Source organism: Saimiri boliviensis, chromosome 9, assembly GCF_048565385.1.
Source record: "Saimiri boliviensis isolate mSaiBol1 chromosome 9, mSaiBol1.pri, whole genome shotgun sequence".
In the NCBI taxonomy this organism is placed as follows: domain Eukaryota; kingdom Metazoa; phylum Chordata; class Mammalia; order Primates; family Cebidae; genus Saimiri; species Saimiri boliviensis.
In genome coordinates, this window is record NC_133457.1 from 48,438,810 (window position 1) to 48,464,447 (window position 25,638).

Here is a 25,638-nt window from a genome sequence, read left to right on the forward strand (position 1 = left end):
AAATTTTATTATTGTCTAATGAAAGTAAATGAATATGAATATTTTCAAATTAAATGAAAGTATTTCCTTGACAAATTAGTTTATTAAGTTTAAGGTTACACAAAACATTATAATGACAATTCAAATAAGGTAAACAGAATAAACCATTTATTAAAACATTGTGTGATAAACTTTTTGATCCAATGCAACACTGGTAAACATTTTCCCTCATTACCATGTTACCTAAAACACAGCTAAATTACATCATCTGGGCCAGGCATGGTGGCTGTGTAATCCCAGCACTTTGGGAGGCCAAGGTCGGGGGATCGTCTGAGGTCAAGAGTTCAAGACTAGCCTGGCCAACATGGGGAAACCCCATCTCTACTAAAAATACAAAAATTAGCCAGGAGTGGTGGCACTTGCCTGTAATCCCAGCTACTAAGGAGGCTGAGGCAGGAGAATCACTTGAACCCGGGAGGCAGAGGTTGCAGTGATCCGGCACTGTGCCACTGCACTCCAGCCTGGGTGACAGACACTTCACCTAAAAAACAAACAAAAAAATTACATCATCTGACCAGAACTAGAAAATACTTCTGTCCTTACCACTCATGACTGAACAGCAAGGCGAGTGCAGATCTACATTTTCCTGATGAATCAATGATAGAGAATAATAACTTAAAAGACAATCGAAATTCCATATGCCCAAAAGATAAATTTTATTTATCCTGTTCACTGGCCCTAACTTAAAATCCTCATATCACATCAAGATTTCACGGACCGCTCTCTATCACTGCCAAAAATACATATTAGGAACAAATTAATAGAAGTTGGGTTTTAAACTGCACTTTATTTGTTACTGTAACATTCTTTTTTAACCAATCAACCATAAGCATGCGAAGTTTTCTGAATGAAACTGCTTCCACAGCCAGTTGTATAGAAATGGGTAAATTATAAAGGTGATTCAATCTTAAGCTCTCTCCTTTTTTATAGCACTTCTAAGCTGTGTGTATGACACACGCCACGGAGGTAGGAAGGACCATCTTTAATAAATTATCTTCTTAATTGCAGAGAATTTCTGAAAATAAAACTGACAAAATGCTAAACCAAGCCTTTGATGAGTCCCAAAGGACCACACATCCATCGACTCCTATTTGAAGAATTAATCCCCTGGAGTGTTCTAGCCTTTGTAGGGCATGTGATAACAAGATCCACCAGGGCTCTGAACAACTGCACTAAGAAGTCTTCTAACCACTTCATTTGCCAATTCTTTGAACCACCCAGTCCTGCTGGCAGAGAGGGCAGCGATTGTTCTGTTTCACCCATAGGGACATGCAGCAGTTGTGGAAGGAATGATTACATTCTCCCCAGACCACTGAAAAAAAGAAAAAGAAGAGCTAACATTACATATTTCAATTTAAAAACTGAACTCAAAATTATAGCTTATTTTGTATTACAAATAATCATCTTGAAAAAAGACAGTTAATTGGCCAAAATGATGCTTTTTTATCTATAAAGAAACAGAAACGTAAATGTGTAAGTTACACAGAGACATAAGGTAAGTCACTGTTCTAAAGCCTTTCCATCCCTGTTCTAGAATCTATGGGTGACGTGATGACCCCTAGTTCTACACAGCTCCACATGCTGTCTTCATGAAGTTAGGAGATGAAAGAACTTGAACTTTCCTTAGATCTGACCTTCTCAGTCATGCACTGATATTAGAGATCTTCTGGGCTTTATTTCACGGAAAAAAATCGTCTTCCAATTTTTATTTACTGAGATAGAATGAGTTGTAAATGTTTTTAGTATGCAGTAGGCTATCATCAATGACATGCTCCTAAGCATTCAGTTGTGCATCTACTGAGCTGAGCTGTTTTCTAGAAGTGATGAATTGTGTTAAGTCACCCACAACCAGTGCAATTCATGTGATGATGAAATTTTCAAAGTGGCTGGCTTGAGAGAGAGGTTTCTCTGTGATCAAACAAAGTGCCCCTCACAATTCCCAAGATAATACTTTTAAACAAGAAGCATGAAAGAAAAACTTTAAAACAAGGGAAATCATCCACAATCTGAAACGCAATCTCAAATTTGGGATTCATCTGTCCCTTGCTTGACCAACTGAGCTTATGACGAGAAAAAGATTAAATGAAATGGGAGGAAAAAAAAAATCCTATGAAAACTGGCTACAGAGGGTAGGAAACAAGGGTGAAACAGTCTAAGTGTTTCAGGAGGAAAAACTGGATCAAAACTGCATGAATCAATATTAAGGAGTTCTATGTGCTCTATGCACACCAGGCAAACACAAAATACAAAGCTAATCTTTTATTCTAAGAAAATCTGTAAACACGTTTAGATAGCAATCTAGACATAATCACCTCAAGAACTAGGGCACAAAAATCTTTCAACTGCCTGAAATATTTAGCCTAAGACAACTTTTGTAGTGTAAGACTAAAGAAAATTTGATATGCAACCCGCATTCCAAAAAAATCTTGAGACTCAGAATTTTTTCTACTTTGGTTTTAAAGTTAAAATACTAGGCCGGGCGCGGTGGCTCAAGCCTGTAATCCCAGCACTTTGGGAGGCCGAGGCGGGTGGATCACGAGGTCGAGAGATCGAGACCATCCTGGTCAACATGGTGAAACCCCGTCTCTACTAAAAATACAAAACATTAGCTGGGCATGGTGGCACGTGCCTGTAATCCCAGCTACTCAGGAGGCTGAGGCAGGAGAATTGCCTGAACCCAGGAGGCGGAGGTTGCGGTGAGCCGAGATCGTGCCATTGCACTCCAGCCTGGGTAACAAGAGCGAAACTCCGTCTCAAAAAAAAAAAAAAAAAAAAAAAAAAAAAAAAAAAAAAAAAAAAAAGTTAAAATACTGTATATAAAAGTGAAATGCCTTATTAGAACCAAAAGTGACCTATAACAGAGCCAAAATTCAAATAATGTTTTGACCAATTTCTGGTTTTATAATTTTCTTAATAGAAAATAATTATTTCATTTTTGATTACCAAAATGTTTATTATGGCATCTGGAATATATAATCAATTCTTAATTATAGCAATAAAAGGATTTGCAGGGTCATTCCATTAAAGTCTTTTGAGAACCATCACATTTCATATTAATAATGGATCACGGCTTTACAGTTTATTTTTGTGTATTGATAAAGTCAATCTTAATTGCAAATTCAAACATCCCTACTGAGAAAACCTTCAGTTGAAAAAGCAGGAGAATGAAATTACAACATACCAACACAGTCCTCTTGTTTGTTTTCAGCTTGACATCTAAGACAGGCATCTAAAAGTAAACAAATAGCAATTCTCATTCTGATGCTCAGAATGCAATTTTTAAAAACCAGACACTTCAAAGTCAAATAAAAGCCCTAAGGGTTAGAGATGGCGTTAAAGACTCATACTATTAATTTCTCATCTGAATGTAACTATTTAAAGAGGAATAACGTACAAGGCATTCTACTAATTTACTATAACCGGGAGCAAATTCACAAGGGTTAACAAACCCTCTATTTTTATAAGCTCTGATGAAAAGATGTCCTGACACTGCCAATAGAGAAAACTACCAGAGAAAAATATGCCACACTCTACTATATTCCAAGTTACTATACGCTTACTGGACATACTCATGGGCAGTTTATTTTCAAGACACCATTTAAATAAACCATGTATATATGTTAGCATTTGCTTATACATACATCAAGAAACGCTAGGATACCCAGGGAACCAACAATAAAGTTTAGTGGGAGGGTTTGGAATGGGAAGGAGAGTTTTCACTCTTCCAGGTAAACACATACCTTCCTCAATTTCTGACCTATGTAAATTTATCTCATATAAAAATTAAATGGAAAAAAATTAATTCTTTCATAAACAAGTTTTTTTGTTTTTTTTTTTTTTAAAAGAGACAGGTTCCAGGTTCCACCATAATCACCATATTCATCAGGCTGGTCTTGAAGTCTTGAACTCCTGACCTCAGGTGATCTACCTGCCTGGGCCTCCCAAAGTGCTTGGATTACAAGCATGAGCCACCGAGCCCGGCCATAAACAAAATTTTTAAAGTCATCCATACTTACTGACACATAAGTTTGCCTTCAGCAACTCATAAAAAGTAACTTTTTACTCTCTGCCCTAAGACACTTGAGAGTTCCTTTAAAATGAACTGCTTTGTATGCTTCCAACAGGTTGCTACTGATGGTCAACCAGACAAGGCTGGCAAGCAGGCAGTGAGACACAGAGGGGAAAGGAAGGGCTGCGGAGCCAGGAGAGCTACAGTTAAATCCCACTTCACTGGCATTTACTAGGTTCATGGCCTTGGACCAATTACAAACTCCAATTCCCTCATCTGCAAAAAAGGGACAATACTGTGAGGTATTTATATATAAAGTAGGGAAGATACATACTGGTGAGAATTTTATAGATAAAATAAGTAAATACTAGATACCCCTAAATACCAAGTGTTTTTTCTTTGTAAGAAAATGCTTGGGAGCTAAATGATGAGAACACATGGACACACAGCACGGAACAACACACACTGGGGCCTTTCTGAGTGTGGAGAGGATCAGGAGAAATAACTAATGGGTACTAAGCTTAATACCTGGGTGATGAAATAAGCTATAAAACAAACCTCTGTGACACAAGTTTACCTATGTAACAAACCTACACTTGTACCCCTGAACCTAAAAGTCTTTTTTTTTAAAAAAAGGAAGGAAGAAAGAAAGAAAGAAAGAAAGAAAGAAAAAATTCCTCCTTTACAGGTTAAGTCTGAGTCCAAGGCATTTACCCAACAATGGTAAAGTATTTTAATAAATTACTTTATTATTGGTTTCTTGGGTGTCCTTCTAGAGTTTCTTGATGTATACATGAACAAATATTAACATATATGCATGGCTTATTTAAAAAGATGTCTTGAAAATAAACTGCCCATGAGCATGCCCAGTGAGCTTACAGTAACTTCTAATATAGTGGAGTAGGTGTAAATACTAAAAATGAGATCCTAAAGGCTGTACTAGAAAGTTTTCAAAATTCAATCTGGAATACTATTATCAGCTTAATGAAAAAAGTAATACAGAATATTTTAGGGACCAAAAATGGACCCATTCACAAGCTAGAAGAGGAGTCAGTGCTGGGTAAAAGGAAGTTCGAACCAACAGAAACGTTTTTAACATAAATAGGAGAAAAATCATTCTGTAAAAATAGAAACACGGTGGAGTTGAAGCCTGCTTCTCTTCTTACGCTGGATTCTGCTCAGGCATTTGTTTGCTCCTCTCCACAGGCTCTTACCCTTAAAAAAACACCACCGCCCTGGTCTCTTCAGTGTGGATTAAAAACAACCACTGCCTCCTGAGGTTTTCTTCAATCCCACAATTACTATCTACTCTGTGCAAGGAGTTATGCACTGGGGACACCAAAATGACCAAGGCTGGGTTTCCAGGGGCTCACCAGCAAATGGGGACGTAGACAAAAAACCAAATATCATGAGGGTTGTGACATAACGGTGAAGACATGCTACCTGTATCTGGCTCTAGTTCTGTGCAATCACAGTTTTAATATTAAGGTTGGTGATCTCAACTACCTCTTTACGAATCAGGAAAATAAGCTTCCAAAAAGTTACATGAAATATCCAAGGTGATAGAGTCATGAAAGATTACTCTGGCTATTACAACTGGCTGTGCTAGCAAACCTATTCCCCTCTTCATCAGAACTTGCTCACTGTGCAATCATCACTCCTTTACGAATGAAGGGAGGAGAGTGGAAACCAAGATGAGAGTGTCATCCACATCAGAATTGGGCTGACAGGCAAATCTCTGGAGCAGAAAGTGTAATAAATCACAAGTGGATAAATTCAAATATTAAGGAAAGCGAATTAAGTGGGTTCTTGTTGCTGAATCTAGAATTCTCTAATTTATGCTTATGGCTTTGATGCAGACTATCAAAATTGACCAAATCTACACAAATTCCTAAAGTTTCAGATAAAAGAAAAAAATGCCTTAATGATCTTCCTAGTATCTAAAACAGCACATTTCTTTTTTTGTTTTTGCAGACGAAGTTTTGCTCTTGTTGCCCAGGCTGAAGCGCATTGGCGTGATCTCGGCTCACAGCAACCTCTGCCTCCTGGGTTCAAGCGATTCTCCTGACTTAGCCTTCTGAGTAGCTGGGATTACAGGTATGCACCACCATGCCTGGCTAATTTTATATTTTTAGTAGAGACGGGGTTTCTCCATGTTGGTCAGGCTTGTCTCAAACTCCTGACCTTGTGATCCACCACACCCAGCCAAAACAGCACATTTCTAAGGAGTACAGTAACAGTAATAGTAACACCTTTTAGAATGATGCTAGGGTAAGTACTAGGAAGTCTGGAAGAAAAATTTCCTTCTGCTGTCACCTGACCTCTAAGTGGGTTTAAACACCTCATAAACAAAATACAAAGGTGTAGTCTAGAATACTTTCCTGAACCCAAAGTACAGCTGTTGTAAATATGCAACACTGATCCTGTGGTAGCAGAACACTTCCCATAATTAGAACATTTATGATGAAATGTGTCATTTATAGCCTATACTTTGACCTACTTTAAATATCTCAGTAAAGTTTATTTGTTGCAAAGTTTCAATCATTATTTCAGGTTACACATTTACACTCACTCTTCACATGTTTTTCCTTGGGGGAGGAAATAGCTTTTTGAGAGAGAAATCTTTTAAAAATACCCTTTGAGAACATTATTTTTAAATTGAAAAGGAACTAAGTGAAAGTTTAGTTTCCTTTAAACTAAAGGAAATGTATTTAGGAGATAAAATTTTTAGCAAGAGTCTCCTGGATCAGCTAAAAATGCTTCCCAAACTGGAAATTATTCCTAACGGGGGCTGGGAGCGGCTATACTGCTGGCAAATAAACCAGATACCTTTAAAACCTAATGTGTTTTGTTTGCTTTTGAGAAAGGATCTCATTCTGTCACCTAGGCTGGAGTACAGTAGCAGTGTCAGGAACAAGGCTCACTGTAGCCTCAACCTCCTGGGCTCAAGGGATCCTCCCACCTCAGCCTCCAGAGTAGCTGGAGGCCACCATGCCTGGTCAATTTTTTAATTTTAATTTTTAACTGTAGAGACAGGATCTTGCGATGTTGCCTAGGCTGGTCTCAAACTCCTGGGCTCAAGTGATACATGTAAAATAAGTGGGTCATGTCTAATATCAAGGTATTTCAAAAGTGAAAGATAAAAATGTCTGAATAAAATTGTTGTAAATCCTCTTTGAAACAAGCCCTTATGAATAAAAGACAGAAGAGCACATACTGAGAAACCTCTTGATTCTGGTAGGTTTAAAGTCTCATCCCCCTTAAGGAGAGCAATTCTCTTTATGTTCTCCAAATCTCTCACTCTTCAGGACAAGTCAGTTTTCAAACTATAGAAATGCCAGTTTTCTCTATCCTCAATAAAGAACTCCACTGAAGATGCTCTCAAAGTGATTTTAAATGCCCTATCTAAAAACACAACTTGCATTTAAATAGCACTTGCTTTTCAAAGTGGTCTAAGACCTTAGAACCATATAATACATGAGATTAAGCTGTTCTGAAACGTTTCGCTTGGTCCAATATCTTAACTCAAAAAAAATCACAGAAAGAATATTTATTTGTAAGAAGGTTCTCCACAAAGGCATGATTAAAGCAGGGCAGTATCTTCCCCAGGAAATGGCATCTGATGAAGGAGAGGGGGTTGTGATGGAGGTGAAGTTTTGTTTCTGAATAAAGGGCTTACATTCCTCAGCTCCCATGAAACTTAATCTTGAACCATACTTTCCCCTTCAAGCCACACTAGTGCTATCTGACCCGTCTTAGATCAATCCAGATTTAAAAGCCATTCGAAGAGCGGCGGTAAATTAATCCGGAAATGCAAAGGCTGAGAAACACTTCCCTGAGCCTCTCCAGGAGAACTAAGGGTGTCGTTTTGCGGAAGATGACTCCGGAGCATCACTTTGGTGGTGACCAAGACCATTAAAGTTCACTGCTGAATCACGGCCTAATTTACCCTGACCACTTCGCGACGAGCTTTTAGAGCAGGGGCTGGGGCTGGCCACATAAACCGAGGCGTTTCCTGCTGATTTCCTACAATCACCCGGTTTTATTCTCTTGGACACACCCATAACTACCTGAAATTACCTTGTTCACCGTTCACCTCCGTTTATTGCCCGTCTCTCTCCCTAGAACGCCGGGCGCCTGTTGCACGACCCCGCCGCCCCAGGCGGCGGCCGCAGCCCGCAGGAGCCGCAGCCTGAGCGTGGCTCCACGTTCCCCCAACGCCCGGGCAGGGCGACCTTCCCCCACTCCCCGCGGCAGGGGACTTTCCGAGGCTTCCGGCGGGCGCCCGTCCCTTCCCATCCCCAGAGTCGGCTCCCAGAGGCCGCAGCGCGGCCCGGGCCTCGCGTGCAGCGCTTACCCATCACCTGGACCCTGCAGATGGCGCACGTATCGCACTCCACGTCCCAGCTCCACATGGCCACCGCGTTCCACTTCTTGAGGGAGAACATCTTGTCGCCTCCCGACTTGGAGCCTGCGCTCCCGGTGTGAGAGGCCAGGGCACAGGGTTCCTCGCCGTCTTCCACATCGGCCATGGCGGCGCCGCGGAGCGGACGGCGGAGACGTTGGGTTGGGGAACGCGGGAGGCTATGGCGGCTCTGAGGGGCCGCCCGGCGGGCCACAGCGCCCCCAGCAGGCCGCCGGCCACCGTGACGCCTAGACCCAGGCCGCCCGCGATTGGCTGGCGCGGCTCAGTGACGTCACCTGACGCCAGCGCCGAGGGGCGGGCAGGCCCCCCCTGCCCCCCGCCCCCGCCGTCCTGGGGCAACGAAAAGGGCTGGGGCCTTTCGGGGAGACCCAGCTGAATCTGGCTGCTGAGCTACGGGGTGTTACCGACATCTGAGCAGGCGCACAGATTGTGCAGGAATATGTGTCCTGCCTTTCGGCTTCATTAAACCTACTGCTTTCAGAAATTATCTTAATTTACTCGTTTGCCTCTTCCCTCCCACATGTAAAACTGTCAGAGCAGGGAACATGTTCTTATCACCACATTACCCTCGGTATCTACAAAATGCCTGGCCATGGGAGGCACAATTATTTGTTGAGGGAATTAATGATCTTAAAGATCTAGAAATATGTTTCAGTGGTTCTCAAACTTTTTGATCTCAGGACTCCTTTTCACTTAAAAATTACTAGGACCTAGGCCAGGAGTGGCGGCTCACACCTGTAATCCCAGCACTTCGGGAGGCTGAGGCGGGCGGATCACCTGAGGTTGGGAGTTTTGAGACCAGCTTGGTGAAAACCCATCTCTACTAAAAAATACAAAAATTAGCCGGGCATGGTGGCACACGCCTGTAAGTCCCAGTTACTCGGGAGGCTGAGGCAGGAGAATTGCTGGAACCCGGGAAGTGGAGGTTGCAGTGAGCTGAGATTGCGCTACTGCACTCCAGCCTGGTGACAGAGTGAGACTCCATCCCAAAAAAGAAAAATTATTAGGACCTTAAAGAGCTTTTATTTAAGTAGGAAAAGTATGAATATAATATATATAGTATGAATATATATTATACACATAGTATGAATATAATATGTATTATAACACCATACATTTCCTATATATATATGCACATATATAATATGTATAGTATGAATATATATAGTATGAATATAACATATATATTCATACATTTCCTACATAAATAAAGGCTTTTTAAGGTCCTAATAATTTTTAAGTGAAAAGGAGTCCTGAGACTAAGTTTGAGAACCACTGAACCAGATTTCTAGATCTTTAAGATCATGAATTCACTCAACAAATAATTGTGCCTCCTGTGGCCAGGCATTTTGTAGATACCGAGGGTAACTGGTGATACGAAGATGTTTTTATCAGCATATATTTCCTATGTATGTATACACACACGCATATATAGAGAGAAATTAATGTTTGCTTTTTAAGAAATTAAAACAAATATTTTAAAATGTATTCATTAAAAATCACAATAGTAACCTCACTTCAGGTTATCATTAGAGGGATGACTTCACATACCATGTAGTTCCTAGAAACTTCAGTGTATACTCATAGAATGAGAGTGAAAAGAGGGAAGTAGCTCTAAATATTGTTAGGCAACTAGTTTGCCCCCTTTTGACCCCTACAAGAGGTCAGGATGACAGGAGCCCTGGGGACCACACTTTGAGCTAGGCTCTTTGTTTTATATATAAGACTAATGAGGTCCCAAGAAGCGAAGTAACAAAGATCACCTCGCTATTACAGTAGTGCTTCTACTGCTAGCCCACCATCACATGTGTTTCCAAGAAAGCAGACATCTCCATTCAAAAGAAAGTGGAAGTAGGCCAGGCGTGGTGGCTTATGCCTGTAATCTCAACACTTTGGGAGACTGAGGTGGGCAGATCACAAAGTGAAGAGATGGAGACCATCCCAGCCAACATGGTGAAACTTCGCCTCTACTAAAAATGCAAAAACTAGCTGGATGTGGTGGTGCACGCCTGTAGTCCCAGCTACTCGGGAGGCTGAGATAGGAGAATCTCTTGAAGCCAGGAGGCGGAGGCTGCAGTGAACGCAGATTGTGCCACTGCACCCCCACCTGGGGACAGAGCACTGACAGCCTAAGGAGATGCCTGACTCCACCATCACCTAGTGGTGGACATCAAGGATGCTGAGCCTCTCACCATCCTCCCGTCTCCTGATACCATGCCTTGTGCCTGGGCAAAAGCTAACCAGACTAATGGAGCCTGGCAGGGGAAACAAGAATGCGTTAATATAAGAAACATAAATATGGACGCAGGGTCACATTTGGTTAGATGCAACCGTGTATTTGTTGAGTGGTGTGTTACGGGCTGTGAGGGTATAGAATGCAGCAAGGGAAATCCTCATGGGAGAGGTGAAGTTTGAACTGGGGGAACATGGGAGGCCTTCAGGGCTAGGAACAGAGTGGAGAGAGTAAATCTCTCTGCAGAGCACAATGGTGGTGGCAGATAGGACTTGGACCACACCAACTTTATAAGCCAGACAGACACCCATCGGAGTGAGCACACAAAACATGTGTTCTCTTCTCACTGAATGACCCCCACATCTGCCTAGAGATGGCTGTAAACGCTAAGTATCTAACAAAGAAGGAAGGCTGGTGCCAGAGGAGGGTAAAATAAACCCAGCGGGTGAGAAGTTTCAAAGACTAAGGAGGGAAACGCAGATGAAAGGCTGAAAGGGAGAAGGATGGTTTCGCTTGAGGAATGGTACCGGCCTTTGCTGAGGCAAGAACTCTGGAGAGAGATGTCTGCTGTAGTGAAATTTGAGAACAGAAGCCAGGAGGGAGCAGAGGGGTGGGAGGTGGGAAGGCGGGTCGGGGAGACGAGTACGGTTTTGACACACTGCATGGCAGGAGAACTTTTTCTCCCAAGAAAAAGAACAGGAACGAGTGATGCACCAGAGTTCAATGCAACAGGGAAAGCGGGAGCGAGGCAGAAAGTTCAGGCTGCAGCGGCTGTCCAGGCATGGTGGGGCCGACGGGAGGGTCCCTTGTGACTTCTCTCCTTTGGTTTACCTTCATGAGGGCTTGTCTGCCATCATAAGCACCCAAAAGGCAGGAACAATCGGCAGCCTTGAATGCAGCCAAACAGATCTGTCCTCCTCACGGCCTGCTCAGCGTCCGCTCCGCCAGTTGTTCCTCTGGCCAGTCCCCCGCGTGTCACACAACCCATGCTTATTTGTCAGGCAGGCCCTGCTTCCTCAGCTGCAGTCTCCCTCCTCCGCTCGGTATGTTGAAGACGTAGTTGCTTTCATTTTGAGGACTTCTCTGAAGCAAAATATTTAAGGACTAATAAATATTTAGGAAAAACTTGTCTCAGTGCAAGTGGGCATTTTGTTACTTGTTTGTCCTCATGCCAACCATCACTTCCCCCTTCTGTGCCATTCACCTTTAACAGAAGAAGTTTTCCTGTTGTCAGGGAGGTACAACTTTTCCTCTACCCTCTTAGGCTCAGTATTTGGGGGATCGCAAATTAAACCAACAAAACACAGATTAGCAGGAGAAAATGTAGATATTTTCTTTATTCTTTTTTTTTTTTTTTTTTTTTTTTTTTTTGAGAGGGAGTCTTATTCTCGTTGCCCAGGCTGGAGTGCAGTGGTGTGATCTTGGCTCACCGCAACCTCCACCTCCCAGATTCAAGTGATTCTCCTGCCTCAGCCTCATAAGTAGCTGGAATTACAGGTATGTACCACCATGCCCGGCTAATTTTTTTGTATTTTTAATGGAGACGGGGTTTCTCCATGTTGGTCTGGCTGGTCTTGAACTCCCCACCTCAGATGATCCCCCCCGCCTTGGCCTCCCAAAGTGCTGGGATTACAGGCATGAGCCACTGGGCCTGGCCTGAAAAGGTAGATTTTTATTCACTGAAGTAGTCAGAGTTCACAAAAAAATATCACTCAAGGAGCAATTAGAATTTGGGGCTTATGGCTGGGTGCAGTGGCTCACACCTGTAATCCCAACACTTTGGGAGGCTGAGGCAGGAGCATCACCTGAGGTCAGGAGTTCAAGAGCAGCCTGGCCAACATGGCAAAACCCTGTTTCTACTAATAATACAAAAAATTAGCTGGGTGTGGTGGCATACACCTGTAATCCCAGCTACCTGGGAGGCTGAGGTAGGAGAGTCACTGGAACCTGGGGAGGAGAGGCTGCAGTGAGCTGAGATTGTGCCACTGCACTCCAGCCTGGGCGGCAGAGCAAGACTCCATCTCAAAAAAAAAAAAAAAAAAAAAGAATTTGGGGCTTATATACTATCTAAATAAGGGGAAGGGAGAAGGAGAAAGGGCACTTCTGGGAAATAACTTTTAGAAAACATAAACAGGCCTTTGGGAGAATAGATGGGAGATACGACAGTGTTGCACAAGGTCTATTAGGTGATTTATTATCCCAGTACCAACTTCTTGTTTCTGATGACAGCAGTCAATCTTCTCTGGTTTGGAAATTCCTGGGAAGGAATTTAAGACAGTTGAATTCTTTTGAGAGGCATTGCTTTTAGGCAGGGAAGTTCAGAAAAAAAAAACTAAAATAAAACCAAACAACTTTTCCTGAATCCCTTGATTCTCAAATGCCTTTAGCTCAAAATAATCCTTACGCTACAGTGGGATATTCTGGACTTCTTTCCTGGACTAGGGAAAGAAATAAAAACAAACAACAAATCTGATGACATTTGCTTGTTGAGCTGAAGTAGTTTCCCCAAAGGGACCAACGTTTGGAACTATAATGACAAAGCAAGAAAATTGTTCCTAGAGGTTAGAGATCAAAGCTAGGCCAAAATGAAACGGCTAGCTTCTCCTGGGAATGTCCTTCTAAGCAAGTCTGCTCTCCATTACACTTGTCAGACAAGAGCCGTGGCTCATCTTTTTTTCTTGGAAATCATTGTGTTCATGTCCATAGGTCCCTGAGCATTTGCTGGTCTTCTCTGGTCAGATGGAACCCTTCAGTTCATTTGCCTCTCTTGGTCATAGAGGAAGGTGCTATGGCCGGAAATCATTAGTCACAACCACGATTCTACTTTGTGTCTCTGATTTTGACCATTGTAAGTATCTCGTATAAGTGGAGGCATGCAGTATTTGTTTTTTTGTGACTGGCTTATTCACTTACATAATATCCTCAAAGGTTTATCCATGTTGTAGCATGTGTCCGAATTTCTTTCCTTTTTAAGGTTGAATAGTATTCCATTTTATGCATATATCACGTTTTATTTATCCAGTTATCTCTCGATGGACATCTGGGCTACTTCCACCTTTGATTTGTTGTAAATAATGCTGCTATGAACATGGTGTTTAAATGTCTTAATGACGTCGCAGTTCTTTTAGATGTTTACGCAGAAGTGAAATTGCTGGATTATACTATGTCAATTCATTTTTGTATGAATTTTTCACATATACTAATCTCTCACCTGTTTTTAAAAATGGTGTAACTTGAATACCTTTCTATATAAGGACTTACGCATCCACATTATTCTTTTAATGACTGCATAGTATTCTACCACATACATTTACTGTGATTTATTCCCCTGAGAACTCTGAGAAAAATTTAGTTATTTCCCATGTAAAATAAAGACTGCTGCAGTGAACATCCTCATACATATTTCCTGGTGCACAGGTGACAGTAAACAAATTTCTAAAAGTAGAATGGCTGGGTCGAAAGCTATGTATTTTTTATTTTAATAAACGTTGCTGGCCAAGTGTGATGGCTCATGCCTGTAATCCCAGTGCTTTGGGAGGCTGAGGTGGGCAGATCATTTAAAGTCAAGACTTCGAGACCAGCCTGGCCAACATGGTGAAACCCCATCTATACTAAAAAATACAAAATATAATCTCAATTTTTTTTTGAGATGAAGTTTCGTTCTTGTTGCCCAGTTTGGAGTGCAATGGTGCGATCTTGGCTCACTGCAACCTCCCCCTCCCAGGTTCAAGTGATTCTCCTGCCTCAGACTCCCAGGTAGCTGGTATTACAAGCATGTACCACCATGCCCAGCTAATTTTTGTATTATTAGTAGAAATGGGGTTTCACCATGTTGACCAGGCTGGTGTGGAACTCCCGACTTCAGGTGATCCATCCACCTCAGCCTCCCGAAGTGCTGGGATTACAGGTGTGAGCCACCATGCCTGGCCAAAGGTCTTGTCTTCTTAGCTAGACCCTAAGACCCTTGAGAGTGGAGCTAATTTATTATACCCATACCTATCCCACAGTTAATTCGATTCCACAAACTTACTAGTACTTCTTACATTTGTACACAGAATGAATATAGTTTTTTGTTTTTTATTTTTACTTCAAAGTGAAGAGGTCTTAAGTCTTTTTTTCATTTCTTCTGTTTCTTGTGTTGTCACAGGTGAAATAACTGGAACCAATCAATTCTAACATCCACAATAAGAGCAGCAATAATAAGAGCCATTTGTATTTGGTTTTGAGTGTGTAATATGAGCAAGGTACTTTTTTTAAAATGCTTGACATGTGTGGTCTCATTCAATGCTCACCAAATGAGATAGGTGCTACTCTATTTTGTTTTTTTTGTTTTTGAATAGAGTCTCACATCCTCACTCAGGCTGGAGTGTAGTGATACAATCACAGCTCACTGAAGCACTGTCTTCCCTCCTGCCTCAGCCTCTCCAATAGTGAGGACTATGGGCATATGCTACTACAGCTGACTAATTTTTAAATTTTTTGTAGAGATAGGGGGTTCTCGTTATATTGCCCAGGCTGGTCTTGAACTCCTGGCCTCAAGCCAGGAAGATTCTTCTGTCTCAGCCTCCCAAATTGCTAGGATTACAGGCATGAGCCACGGCACCCAGCCCTGCTACTCTTATAAATATATCTTATATAAGAGGAAACTGAAAAGCAGGAGGTAAACTGATTTGCACAGGCTCAGTCACCTGGAAAGCAGCAGGTCCTCCACAGAGACTTCTGGTTCATCTAACTGCCCAGGCCACGCTCTTCATCCTGCACCATATTGTCATGGCATATAAAACTCATCTCACCCGCTGTCATCCATACATCGATCAACCACACCTCTTCCATTTCTCATGGGGATATGTGGCATCTTCATGGTGGGGCAGAGGGATGAAAAGTTTCTTCATTTGGCCAGGCACAGTGGCTCACACCTGTACTCTCAACACCTTGGGAGGCTGAGGCAGGTGGATCACCTGAGGTCAGGAGTTCAAGAACAGCCTGGCCAACATGGTGAAACCCCATCCCTAATAAAAATACAAAAAATTAGCTGGGTATGGTGGCACGTGCCTGTAATCCCAGCTATTCAGGAGGCCAAGGCAGGAGAATTGCTTGAACCCAGGAGGCGGACCTGGCCAAGCAGACATGCCTAGATAGATATCGCTAATTCTATAGTAATATTTTAGGAGGTTGCAGTGAGCCAAGATCACGCCATTGCACTCCAGCCTGGGCAACAGAGCAAGACTTCATTTAAAAAAAAAAAAAAAAAAAAGCAGTTTCCAGCTGGGCGCAGTGGCTCACGCCTGTAATCCCAACACTTTGGGAGGCCGAGGAGGGTGGATCAAGAGGTCAAGAGATCGAGACCATCCTGGTGAACATGGTGAAACCCTGTCTCTACTAAAAATACAAAAAATTAGCTGGGCATGGTGGCGTGTGCCTGTAATCCCAGCTACTCAGGAGGCTGAGGCAGGAGAATTTCTTGAACCCAGGAGGCGGAGGTTGCGGTGAGCTGAGATTGCGCCATTGCACTCCAGCCTGGGTAACAAGAGTGAAACTCCGTCTCAAAAAAAAAAAAAAAAAAAAAAAAAGCAGTTTCCATATTTCAGGACAATCCTCACTTTTAGGGGTGGTGTCTTTTAGGAAATGGTTAGTATTTCCAAGCATTCTCATTGCTCCCAACTATAGGTATATTTATGAAAGAAGATTCTTTCTTACATAAAAGTATAACTTTCTTCAACTTACAAATTTCATATGCAGGAGAGATGAAGCCTCGGTGACTTGCATCTCTTTTCACTAAGGCCTAAGTGTGAAACCTGAATTTTAGAAAATGACAAGTGTGATGGGATCATCACAAGATAGGATTATCACATGACTTTAAACTTTCATACAATAATCATCAACTTTTAGTACTCGAAAGGGATTTGGTTACAGTGAAAAATATTACTATAGAATTAGCGATATCTATCTAGGCATGTCTGCTTGGCCATGGATGTAGATGACATCCATATGGAAACAGAGCATTCATAGTCAGTTTTTAGTCTGTGAAATAGTAAACAGGACATCATAAATTATATAAAAAAGGAAGTTCAACTTCTTACAGTAGAGAATAAATGTACATAAAGCATTACCTTCTAAGAGGTAGAACAACATTCATAGAGTTTAGGTAAATTTAAAGGTGAATTTCTCTTTCCAGATCCACAATAGGCTAGTAGCAACTAGGATTTGGGTAGGGGTGGAAATTGAAGACGGGAGGCCCAGCCCGCACCAATCTTTGAGGAAACAATATTGGTCTCTTACTACTTGTCTCTTGGTTCAGTCAACATCCATCAGATTGGAAAGATAGTTTAGAGGAGCATGACCTAGAACCTAAATTCTCATAGAATCAAATGCAAAACCTGCCACTGATGGTGCCGTCCAGCCCAAGTGCCCAGGCCCCATACAGCACCCCCTGGTGGCTACTACTCACTGAGACAGACGTCCAAGAACTGAACTTTTTCTTCTTTTTACAGATAGTATGAGGCCTCTGGCTATTTTTCCAAATTGATCTGAAGGTATCTGAAGAGATCTGGGGAGTGACTATAATTTTTAAGATGGGTAGTTTACGTGCATGGGGAAAGAACATCTTCATAAATAGGTAGGGTCTCTCACAGCTGCATTAGAGGGAGTGGGGCTTAGGCTTCGGAGAGAGGCGTTTTCCCACATTCTTTTTTTTTTTTTTTTTTTTTTTTTGAGATGGGGTTTTGCTCTTGTTGCTCAGGCTGGAGTGCAATGGCACGATCTCTTCTCACTGCAACCTCTGTAACCTGGGCTCAAGCAATTCTCCTGCCTTAGCCTCCTGAGTTGTTGGGATTACAGGCATGCACCACCATGCCCAGCTATTTTTTTGTATTTTTAGTAGAAATGGGGTTTCATCATGTTGACCGGGCTGGTCTCGAACTCTTGCCCTCAGGTGATTCACTCACCTTGGCCTCCCAAAGTGCTGGGATCACAGGCGTGAGCCACTGTGCCCGGCCGCCTCTCCCACGTTCTTATTAGCTGAGCAACTTTCCTCTCACCTCATCCCTCTTCCTTATATCCTCTTGGTGAGAGTGATCCTGACAATTAATTTACCTCAGAAGTAACTTCTTAACACGTGTCCTCTCATTCTCACTGTCATATCTTTTACCTGGATGACAGAGTAGCCTCCTAACTGGTTTTCCTAACCCCAAACTTCCCCAACCCTAAGCCCATCCTGGACCCTGCTCCCAGGTTAATCATCTGAAAGCAACATTCTCATCCTGTCCTTACCAGCTCTAATATCATCACTGGCCCTCTATCTTTGGTAGACATCTGTTTTCGCCTACCCAGCTTCCATTTTCACTTCTGTCTAAAATAGCCTCTTGAGTTTCTTTTAGGGTTCCACTCCCTTGCCCTCAAGGGTGTGCACATAGCCAGGGATGTCTAGTGTATTTAATCTCCTTGGCACAGTGATTGGTTAACATAGGTGTGCATGTGACTCATGGTTGTCCAGTGAGAGTCCAGAGAAGAGCTCCTTCTTGAAATTATTAACCAGGCTGAATGTAACCCTCTGGCTAATGCTGCTCAACTTGCTACCACGTGAGAAAGAGTCTGCTTGAGAGTCAAGTCAACACAGCAGCAGAACTCCCAGGAGATGGAAGTGGGTGGCGTTACTTGAACCCTTGATTTCAGCTGGACTTTTAGCTAGAACCACCCCAGACTTATAGGAGTCATCAGATTTACTTTTGTACTTAAATTAGTTTGCATTGGTTTTGTATCACTTGAAACCCAGAGTTCTCACTGATTTTCCTATAAAATAAAGACCCAAATCACTAATGGGTTATTCAGAGAACCTGTCAACCCCTCCGCCATATTCTTTCCCATGCCCCCCTCCCTTCTCCTCCTTCCTGCTTCTCATTTAGCCATAAGGCCAGGTCTTGCTTACAAGGCTGGAGGCGCCTAATGCTACAGTTTTTGGAGGCTGGGCTCCTCCAGGGAGAGGCCAAAAACAGAAGGAAAAACAAGAAATACAGTTGAGAGGAAAAACAAGAACTTTAGAAAATAGTACTGAATTTCAGCTCCAGAGGGTGAATTGAAGTTGAAGCATGAAAATGGCTGTAGAAGTATGAGATCAAATCGAGCTTGGCACAGGAAAGAGTAGTGGAGGGCAAAGTGGATGAATACGGACAAGGGACCTGGAGGTGTAAGACAATGTGGTTTAGAATGTTACAACTCGGAAAGGGCCAGAAATCAGATACTAGCACTTCTTCCTTGTCTCTTCCTTCTTCTGGTCTGGAATGGAGATGAGAGGCTACAGGTATAAGCAGCCACCTTGCAACCATGAGGATAAGGGCCACTTGCTGAGGCGATCGGTGGTGGAGGAGAGAAGGAATCGAAAACGTTGACGATGTGGTGCAGCAGCTGTGCCTGCCCAGTCCTCTTCCACCTGTGCACTGCAGCTGGTTCTGCTACCTGTAGCCAAACACTATCTCTACGTGGCGCAGTATTTAATAGGAAACATATAAATCATGGTCAAGGAGGAAAAGCAAGCTTGGAGTGAGAAACAGAAAGAAGACAGGTCCAAAGCAGGGGAAGGCAAAGCCTTTGATAGGAAAACAAAGTTCAAAGTCTTGACCGCTGAGGCAAGGAGGGAGTGTGGGATGCGTGGTGCAGGCTGTGAGGTGTTTCATATGCCACAGACCATTTGAAATGGGGCCAGCAGTGCGGAACGGCGGCCAGCTGAGGCCTCAGAGGATTCATGTGTCACTTAAGCTCACAAAAGACTGTTCTGTTTCCTGGATGCCACACTTTCGGTCATCTTTTCTACTTATTTTACACTTATAAAATTCTACTCATTCTTTTATTATTATTATTATTATTATAGAGATGGGGTTTCACAGTGTTAGCCAGGTTGGTCTCGATCTCCTGACCTCGTGATCCGCCCATCTCAGCCTCCCAAAGCACTGGGATTACAGGAGTGAGCCACCAAGCCCAACCCATAATTCTACTCATTCTTTAATGAAGCATATCCCAAGTGTATGAGACTTCCTGTTCGTTTGTGGAAACTAAGATGATTTAAGCTAGCATTATGTATTGACCTGGAGTTATATAACAACAAATTACATGATGAGATAGCTAGGCACTTTTCAATTCTCTCTTTAAAAATATTTTTGGCTGGGTGCAGTGGCTCATGCTAAAATCCTAGCACTTTGGGTTTTAGGAGTTCAAGACCAGCCTGGGAAACACAGCAAGACCTAATCTCTACAAAAAATTTAAAAATAGCCAGGCATGGTGGCACATGCCTATAGTCCTGGCTACTTGGGAGGCTGAGGTAGGAGGATCACTTGAGCCCAGAAGTTCAAGGCTAAAATCATGCCACTGGACTCCAGCCTGGGTAACTTACCAGTTTTCTTTCTTCTTTTTTCTTCTTTTGTCTTCCTCCTCCTCCTCCTCCCCCCCTCCTCCTCCCCCCCCCTCCTCCCCCCCCTCCTCCCCCCCCCCTCCTCCTCCTCCTCCTCTTCCTCCTTCTTCTTCTTTCTCTCCCTCTCCTCTTCCTCCTCCTCCTCCTTCTTTCTTCTTTCTTCTTCTTCTTTAGAAATGGGGTCTCCCTAGTTTGCCCAGGCTGGTCTCAAACTCCTGGGCTCAAGTGATCCTCCATGTTGGCCTCCCAAAGTGCTGGGATGACAGGTGTGGGTCACTGTGCCTGGCCCCAAGTCCTTTTCTGCAGAGGCAACCACTTTCAACTCATTTGGCAGTTTTTCATGATATTTACTGCCTGATTTTAAGCAAAGTGCTTTTTTTTTTTTTTTTTTTTTTGAGACGGAGTTTCCCTCTTGTTACCCAGGCTGGAGTGCAATGGCGCCATCTCGGCTCACCGCAACCTCCGCCTCCTGGGTTCAGGCAATTCTCCTGCCTCAGCCTCCTGAGTAGCTGGGATTACAGGCACGAGCCACCATGCTCAGCTAATTTTTTGTATTTTTAGTAGAGACGGGGTTTCACCATGTTGACCAGGATGGTCTCGATCTCTCGACCTTGTGATCCACCCGCCTCGGCCTCCCAAAGTGCTGGGATTACAGGCTTGAGCCACCGCGCCCGGCCGCAAAGTGCTTATTATATTATTTCTTGATATTTCCATTTAAAATTTTACATACTGACTTTTGAAACTTCGTCTCACGAAGCCTCTCAATAAAGAGATACCACAATTTTTAGTTACCTCGACACTGGTGTATTCATTGGTATAATTATATTTTTTGTACATATTTTGTTATGTATCTATCTTTTGCCTAAGTTAATAATTGTCTGGTTTTTCATTTGTAGAGTTTTCCGTGTACCTAAATATTTCCCTACAGGTTTCTATCATTTCTCATATACTTATCACTATTTCTTTCAAAATACTTAAGTACTTCACATGCTCAACTAGTTCAGTTTTTACCCAAGTCTTTCTCCTTTCTAAAGTCTTCTACTTTTCTGTTCCAATTTGGACTTACCACAGCCATCATCTGGGACTCCCATTTTTACTGTCCTGTACTGGGCCTTCTGATTTCTGAACGCCTTTGGCATTCTTTGTCTTTGTGGTTTATTTTATTTATTTTTTTGAGACAGAGTCACCCAGTCTGGAGTGCAGTGGTGTGATCTTGGCTCACTAAAACCTCTGCCTCCTGGGTTCAAGTAATTCTTGTGCCTCAGCCTCCTGAGTAGCTGGGCTTACAGGTGTGTACCTGGATAATTTTGTATTTTTAGTAGAGACGGGATTTCACCAAGTTGGCCAGGCTGGTCTCGAACTCTTGACCTCAGGTGATCCACCCACCTCAGCCTCTCAAAGTGCTGGGATTATAAGCATGAGCCACTGTGCTTGGCCTGTCTGTGATTTATTTTCTCATTTTTCTCAAGCATGTTCTTTGGAAATTTCATAAGAATGGACTCAGAGGAGGTACATGTTTGGATCGCTTGCATGTTGAAAACATCTTTATTTTTGGCCTCATACGTGGTTAGAAATTGGGACTGTATAGACTTCTCATGGAATTGTCATAGTAGCACTTCATTGCCCCAAGCTTCTAGTTAGAAAATCTGATGTCATTCTAATTCACAGTCCTTTGGATGCAAAATTTTTTCTTTTAGTAAGTTATTAGGAACCCGTTTTTATTCCTAGTGTTCTGAATGCCATGATGATATACCTTTTATAATTCTCTGTGCTGGACACCCAATGAGCTCTTTCAATGTGCAGATTTATTTTATTTATTTATTTTTTATTTTTTATTTTTTGAGACCGAGTTTTGCTCTTGTTACCCAGGCTGGAGTGCAATGGCGCGATCTCGGCTCACCGCAACCTCCGCCTCCTGGGCTCAGGCAATTCTCCTGCTTCAGCCTCCTGAGTAGCTGGGATTACAGGCACACGCCACCATGCCCAGCTAATTTTTATTTTTAGTAGAGACGGGGTTTCACCATGTTGACCAGGATGGGCTTGATCTCCTGACCTCGTGATCCACCCGCCTCGGCCTCCCAAAGTGCTGGGATTACAGGCGTGAGCCACCGCGCCTGGCCCAATGTGCAGATTTATGTTTCTTGGTTCTAAGAAAGTTCTTGACTTATTCCTTTGATAATTCCCTGTCTTAACTTTTCTCTGTTTTCTCTTTCTGAAAACTCTTAGACACTGAGGTTTGTGGGTTGATCCTCTGTCTCTTATATTTTCTCACCATTTTTTCATCTCCTTATCTTTTCTTTTACGTCCAAAGACTTTCTTTCTTTCTTTTTTGGGCTGAGTACAGGAGACTTTGTTGATGGCACACCACAAAGCAGGGCTCCCCAGCCCTTCCCTCTCCAGGGGTCTGTGTGGAAACTGAGGAGGGGGGATTCTCAGTGTGATGGGGGACAGAGCGCAGCAGCGTCTCCCCAGCAGCTGAGGGCCTCTCCCGTCCTCTCTGCTCTGACTGGTGATGCAGGGGTCTTACTCCTTGGAGGCCACGTGGAACTTGACCTTGTTCATACCGGAACATGCTCATAGTGGAACACGTAGGCCATGTAGTTGTGGTCAGTGAAGGGGTCATTGATGGTGACAATATCCACTTTGCCAGAGTTAAAAGGAGCCCTGGTAACCAAGGCCCCACCATGGCCCCATCTGTTTATTCTGGTGTTTGCCTTCACCCTGGTGTCAGGGACACAGCCGGTGCCACATGAGAAGATGCAGCAGTCTGTCGAACCAGAGGGGCAGAAGGCTGACTTTCCTGATTTTAATGATCAACCTTTTTTTTTTTTTTTTCCAGAAAATTTTATTTTGGTTATCATTTTCACTTCCCAAGAACTTTTCCTTATTTTCTAATTTTTTTTCATAGTACCCCATTCCTTTTTTATGGATGCTTTATCTTCTTTTCCATTGAGAATGTTACAGTTTTTTTGTTTTTCTTCAGTTTTCTGCGTTGTTTCTGTATCTTCAGGGTTCCTTTATTCCCTCCGTTTCAGGGTTGGCCTCTCATGTTGGAGACTTGCCTCAAGTGTCTGGAGGTTCTCAGGTATCTGTTCACACGAAGCATAAGACATACAAAGGCTGATGGCGGTGCTCGGGCATGCTCAGGGCTTGCTGACCTGTGAGGCTTCTTTGAATGGCGAGCGGATGGCCGACTGTCGGCATCTAGAGTTTCTTTTTCTAGGGCTATTCAATTTCTCAAGGAAGACCCCAATCCTCTACATAACTGTCAGCCTTCTGGAAGCAGGGCAGGCAAGGCTGGGGTGGTGGTAAGGACTGAGATTCAACTGCTCAGTGTCTGCAATTTTCCTTCATTCTCCCCTTTGCAGATTCTCCCCTTGCCCCCATTTTCCACCTTGCTGCGTGTTCGGGGTCTGCTGAAAAGCCCTGTCTAGTTTCTCCAGAGAAAACTCCCTAACTAGAATCCTTGTTCTGCTCTTGCCTCCCCTCCAGTCTATTTTTAGCATAGAGCTGGAGCAATCCTGTTAAAATGTGGGTTACATCAGGTCACACCTAGGCTTATCATTCTCAAAAGCTTTTCCATCTCAGCAGAGTTATACCCAAAAGTCATCACAAGGGTCTAGAAGGCCTTCTGCCCGGCACACTTGCACCTCAGATCGTTGACCTCTGACTCTCTCATTCCAGCTCACTCTGTTCAGCCATGCTGGCTGCTTACTGGACACATCCGGAGGCTCCTACCTCAAGGACCTGGCCCTTGCTCTTCCTTCTAGCCAGAATGCTCACGTTAGATATTCACACAGCCTGCTCGCCCTCCTCCTTCAGATCCTTACTCAAGTGTCCCTTCTCAGCAATGCCTTCCCTAGCTACCCTAAGATGGCAACCCCCACGCCCTGACACACAATTTACCACTCCCACCATTCGCTTTAGTTTTCCTCTAAGGATGATCCCCGTTGGATATACAATCATATGTATATGCCTCATGAAGGCAGGAATTCATGACTCCCCTCACCAGAGTTTAGAACAGGGCCTGGTACATGATAGGCATTTAACAAATATATATTGAAAAAAATAAGTAAAGAATGAATAAATGAAATGTTCCTTAAGTACTCTGTTTTCTTGTTAGTGAAAAAGCAGTAAGATAGGATAACAGCTTGTTATTGTGCTTTTTTTTTTTTTTTTTTTTTTTTTTTTTTTTTTTTTTTTAATGAAATGAGGTTGCTAATGTTTCTGAGGAAGATTTCATTGGGCCTATTCCATCATTAAAGGCAGGTTATTAAGATCTCCTTGCTAGGCAAATAAGTGACCTCAGGCTGTTAATTTGGATTTCATGAACAAATTAGAATTAGATTTAGAAATTAGCTTGTTAACTTGCAAATGTTAAGAAACAATAAATTGAAGAACATTAGTTCTATAATCACTAATATCACTAATTGCTTTTAAGGTTTAAAATGATGCCATTAGGGCTAAATGGGAAGACATTTTCCCTATAGAACCCAACCAGTTAATCCTGTTTCAAGGAATCTTCTTGGTGTTCAAACTAACAATCCAATTTAAGTGTTCCATCAGAAACACCCATAATTATTTCAGCTCAAGAGAGGATGCATTAACGCTACTCATAATATATATTACTATACTTGAAAATTACTTTTTAACACCTTCTAAATGAGTATTTGTACTTTCAGGTGGGTATTTCATAATTATCTTCTCATTTACGCAAATTAAAACATTTACTAAGCAAAGCATGATGTTTTCCAGCTCCAAAACGTACTGAGAGATAATAATCATCCCTCCAGTCATCTGAGACTGACAGTCATTAGCACTCACTGTAGTCATGGTCACAAGACTGCCTGCTGTCTTGTAACATCTTCTCCCTCAGTGTATAATGAAAAAGTTACTGTGGTGCAGGGGAAAAATAAAATGAAAGCATTAACCTGTCTTCAGTTTATCAAGCTTAAAGCTATATTTGAACTAAATTTAACAGAGTAACTCTGCTGAATTTGAATTCAACTTTAATGGAATACAAAGTATTCCATGTTCTGTTTCTTTAAAATAAAGGGTTAATTTAAACTTCATGGAACCACTTGATTGGCTGTTTAAAAATGTAGCTGTTTTAGTTTGAAACATTTCAATACAATGGACAGTAATGTCATTATAATTCTCTCTAAAATTCTAGAGCATTAAAAGAAAAATGCATTCTATGATTTTGCCATGTCTCTAAGACCATTCTGAGGAAACGGTAAAGACCGGGGTTTGAACTACTTAATTCTTTCCACTTGACCTGCCCAGTAACACACCAAGAGTTCTTTTTCCTTTTCGTTGTTTGTTTGTTTGTTTGTGTTTTTTTTGAGACTGAGTCTTGCTCTGTTGCCCAGACTGAAGTGTAGCAGTGGGACCTCAGCTCACTGCAATATCCGCCTCCCAGGTTCAAGCAATTTTCCTGCCTCAGTCTCTCAAATAGCTGGGATTACAGGCAGGCGCCACCATGCCTGGCTAAGTTTTTTTGTATTTTTAAAGTAGAGACAGGGTTTCAT

General features: G+C 42.5%; 2 protein-coding genes across 4 annotated transcripts in view; both read right to left on the reverse strand.

Annotated features, from left to right (window-relative positions):
- Window positions 1–60: 60 nt before the first annotated feature.
- RNF7 (ring finger protein 7) lies at window positions 61–8,689 on the reverse strand. Of its 2 annotated transcripts, none has more exons than XM_010330413.3 (3): window positions 8,413–8,689; window positions 3,221–3,268; window positions 61–1,351 (listed from the first exon to the last, which is right to left on the reverse strand). In XM_010330413.3, the coding sequence occupies exons 1-3, from the start codon at window positions 8,578–8,580 to the stop codon at window positions 1,295–1,297; spliced, it is 273 nt and encodes a 90-aa protein (XP_010328715.1). In that variant the 5' UTR covers window positions 8,581–8,689; the 3' UTR covers window positions 61–1,294. The 2 variants fall into 2 exon arrangements, with proteins under 2 accessions (XP_010328715.1, XP_003942631.1); XM_003942582.3 differs by having other exon boundaries at window positions 672–1,351; window positions 8,406–8,685.
- Window positions 8,690–10,780: 2,091 nt separating this feature from the next.
- The window catches only part of LOC101029016 (uncharacterized), a 62,410-nt gene continuing 47,552 nt past the window's right edge, over window positions 10,781–25,638 (reverse strand). Inside the window, exon 7 of one of the 2 annotated variants that reach the window (XM_010330414.3) lies at window positions 10,781–11,790. The gene's annotated coding sequence lies outside the window, so the exon portion shown is untranslated. Of the gene's footprint in view, window positions 11,791–12,737; window positions 12,965–25,638 lie in introns of those variants that run through there. The other variant, XM_074405372.1, reaches the window with a different exon arrangement.

What these genes read in the sequence shown, in the direction of transcription:
- RNF7 (XM_003942582.3), bottom strand. Translation starts at nt 8,580, where the DNA reads ATGGCCGATGTGGAAGACGGCGAGGAACCCTGTGCCCTGGCCTCTCAC. An exon ending in CTGCAGGGTCCAGGTGATGG is followed by an intron (nt 3,269 to 8,405) that starts GTAAGCGCTGCA and finishes GTTTACTTTTAG; the next exon opens with ATGCCTGTCTTAGATGTCAA. An exon ending in CAAACAAGAGGACTGTGTTG is followed by an intron (nt 1,352 to 3,220) that starts GTATGTTGTAAT and finishes TCTTTTTTTCAG; the next exon opens with TGGTCTGGGGAGAATGTAAT.